Source organism: Sciurus carolinensis, chromosome 8 (genome assembly GCF_902686445.1).
Source record: "Sciurus carolinensis chromosome 8, mSciCar1.2, whole genome shotgun sequence".
NCBI classification, from domain to species: Eukaryota; Metazoa; Chordata; class Mammalia; order Rodentia; family Sciuridae; genus Sciurus; species Sciurus carolinensis.
The window spans coordinates 133,908,703-133,912,197 of record NC_062220.1 but is presented as its reverse complement, the minus strand read 5'-3'; the positions used below and the strand labels follow the sequence as shown (position 1 = coordinate 133,912,197).

The window sequence follows — 3,495 nt, the reverse complement described above, 5'->3', positions numbered from 1 at the left end:
CAGAAAGCTTCCTGGGTCCTTCCTTCTTATTATCATGCAAGTCAAAAGGGTGCAGGAGGCCCCAGAGTGAGATGAACCCTGGGGGCAACGCCGAGGCTCTACTGGGTCATTTCTTGCTCTGACCTCACAAGGAGCCACTGTGAGGTCACCTCAAACCCCCGCTATATAAGAGAGTGGCTGAGGGTGGGCTTTGTCCATTAAGTACAGGAAGCTCTTGGTGGTGACCTGTCGGACTCCCAGGTAGTTAGTGCGTTTGGTGGTTGGTGGTCGGTGGTTGGTGTTTGCGGTGGTTTGCTGTTGGTTTTTTGATTTGGGGTTTTTGTTTGTTTGTTTGTTTTGTGTTTTGCCTTTTGTTTGTTGGTTTGGTGTTTTGTTTGGGTTTGTTGTTTTTTTTTTAGTTAGCCTCCTCAGTTGGCGTTGCGGCTGAGGATGCGCAGAGAGTGTAGTGAGAGTAGTGTAGAGGCGCAGGGGCCCGGCTCCTGCTTCGAGTCGGCCCTCACCGACCATTATTGTGTCCTGAGGCCCATTGGGGAGGGGAGCTTCAGCCAGGTGGTACTGGCCCGCCACCTCCTGACCGGAGTCAAGGTGGCGGTGAAAGTCGTGCCAAAGACGGAGGGGCACGAGCCTGTGCTCCGCGAACGGGAATGGTTGATGTCCCTGGAACACGCGAACGTGATCCAGCTCTTCCAGGTCATCGAGACCCCCCGCAACATGTACCTGGTCATGGAGTACGCGGAGGGGGGGCAGCTCCGGCTTCGCATCCCGCGGGAAGGTGGCCTGCCCGAGGTGAAGGTGCGCAGGGCGTTCAGGGAGATGGTGCAGGTCGTGCATTACTGCCACCAGAAGGGCGTGGCGCACCTCGACCTCAAGCCCGAGAACTTCGTGGTGGATGCCAGGGGCCACGTAAAGCTCATCGACTTTGGCCTGAGCACCAGCATCGCGCCGGGGCAGCTGCTGACCGGGTTCAGGGGCACTCTCCTGTACCTCGCCCCCGAAATCATCCAGCGCAAGGGATTCGAGGGCCCCCCTGCAGACGTCTGGAGCCTGGGCGTCACTCTGTATTTCATGCTCACGGGGAGGAGGCCGTTCATGGCGAGCACCAGTAAGGGGCTGCAGAATCTGGTCCTGCAGGCGAGTTACGACATTCCCCCGCATGTGTCCCCGGGAGCTCGCAGCCTCATTCAGCAACTCCTGACGGTGGACCCCACACAGAGGCCCACCCTAGAGCAGGTCATGGGGCACCCATGGCTGAGCCAGGGCCAGGACCCTTCCCCCAGTCGTCCCAGCCAGCCACTCCCCCAGCGGCTCGACCCCGCCATCATGACCGTGATGTTTGACATGGGTTTCGACCCCTACAACACCTGGTTGTCCCTGGCCAACCGCCAATTCGATGAAGCCATGGCCACCTACCTTCTCCTGCAGCACCAGAGAAGCCAGGGGGCGGGCTGCCCGCTCCAGGCAAAGCCTGTTCGTCGCCGGGTGGTTGGGCCTCGCCCAGGGCCCTCGGTGGATCCTCCCAGCGTCCACCCCAACCGGTGCACCAGTGAGCCTGCCCTTCTCTTGCCCCATGAGCCGCAGCAGCCGGAGGAGGCCAAACCCTCAGGCCGGAAGGACGCTGCGTGCGCCAGCGTGCCGGCCATTCCTCTGCGCTTCCTCCACGAGAAGATGCCCGCTCCCAGGCCAGCCTCCCGGCAGGACTCTGGGCCCAGCCCTGGTAGGCGGGGAGCCGAAGGAGGCAGCTCCGCCTCCCAGGGCACCTCCACGGGGCCAGCCCACGACAGAGGCAGGGGCTGGAGGCGGGTCACCAGGAGGATCGCCACCTGCCTTCGGCGACTCTGCTGCTGCCTTCCGTGCGTCCACGGGCCCGCCTCGAGAAGAAGGGTGGCTCCGGCGGACGGAGGCCACAGACCCCCTAGGCTCCCCAATAGCGTGGTTCCAGAGATCGTGCCCACGTGACACAGCCCGATGGACAGCCCAAAGACCCCGAGCTCTGAGCATGCCTCCATCAGCAAGCGGACTCAGCTTCGGAAGTGAGGCTGCCCACTGGCTCAGGCTTCTGGGACCGGGTTCCGCCCGGGAGCGCATCCGGGTGCTCCAGGACTCTCCTCCACCCCCACCTGCCAGAGACCTCAGAGACTTTTCCCCAGGACGCTTCCCCCTGTCCTGTTCTTCTCTGCCATCAGAGAGATATTTCTTAATAAATTTCTGTTTCCCACAAATGGTGTAATACGATGGATGTTCCAATGATTTCTTTAAAAAGAAAAACAGGCTTAAAATAGGAGGAGGAAGGAAAAAGGAGGGAGGCCTCAGGCAAGGGCAGGAGTCCAGCAGCCACCCTGTCCAAGGCCTGGACGAGGTGCCTCCGCCTACCCGTTCAGTATCAGTGGAGACACTTTTTAAATCTTTCAATGTTATATTTGAAAGAATCTTCCAGGTTGTTGGCTGTAGTACCAGTCCGCTCATTTTGGGGGCTGTATGTTTCGATGTGTGAATATACACTATGCATTTACCTATTGTTTGGTTGATGGGTGGTTCCACAATTTATTCATGTTCAGTTTTCTGGTCCCATTTCCTATTTTAGGTAATGGTTGCATGAACTTCTTTACGTATCCTCAACCATTTGCTTGGGACAGATTCCTAGATGTAGAATTTTTGGATCAAAGATTAGGACCATCTTTTAAGCTTCCTGCAGAATAGTCGTACTAATTTTCACTTCCGCCAGCGAAGTACATTCCTGTCTGTGTCCTCATATGCCTGCCAAGGATAGCTCATTTGCATTCGTTTTAATCATGCCAATTTGGTAGGAAATAGTCTCTCTCTGGAGATGGTTGATGTTTCCACTTCTTTGAGTACTAGCGAGGCTGGGCGTCCTCTCTCCGCTGGCTCTTTGTATTTATTTCTTTTGTGTTTTGCTTCTTTATGTCTTTTTGCCTTTGCAAAAAAAAAAAATTGACGTGTGAGCATTTTAGTAATCGTTCACATTAGGGCTCACTCCTGGCAAGGCGGAGGGTTTAGAGAGACCCGCTTCAAGTGGGACATCCGGAAAAAGCAACCAGGACCCATGGGGGAGGAGGGGACTTCTCAGAGGTGAAGTGGATCTTAGATCTCCAGTGGATCCACCAGGCAGAGTAATTTGGAAACTTATGGTTTGAAAATGAAGAGGACAGTTGTGCATTCAGCTCCTTGCTGGGGAGAAAGCAAGGCTTCCTGCACCAGAAGCCGTTGGGGAACAAGAGATCTCGCTCTAATTGATTCTTCCTTCCATCTCCTTTGTGCCAGAGGAGTCTCTTTACGGTTCTGTCTGCTGGCTGCGGAGTGAGAGGGGATGTGGACGAGAGGACAGTGTAGCTGGGCTGGCGCTCGGGATCTGAATTAGCAGCATCCCGTTTCCCCTGCCTCCGTCTTGTCTTTGACAAACGTTTATTGAGTCCCCTGCTCCATACCAGGTGGCATGCTGGGGGGAGGTCCTGGGCCTGACCTACGGTGGGCGTTCCC

At 56.3% G+C, this 3,495-nt stretch overlaps 1 protein-coding gene across 1 annotated transcript; it reads left to right on the top strand.

The window, feature by feature from the left end:
• Window positions 1-429: 429 nt before the first annotated feature.
• Window positions 430-1,956, top strand: LOC124991526 (sperm motility kinase 2B-like). Its single transcript, XM_047562192.1, has one exon. The coding sequence runs from the start codon at window positions 430-432 to the stop codon at window positions 1,954-1,956; it is 1,527 nt and encodes a 508-aa protein (XP_047418148.1).
• The last annotated feature ends 1,539 nt before the right edge of the window (window positions 1,957-3,495 follow it).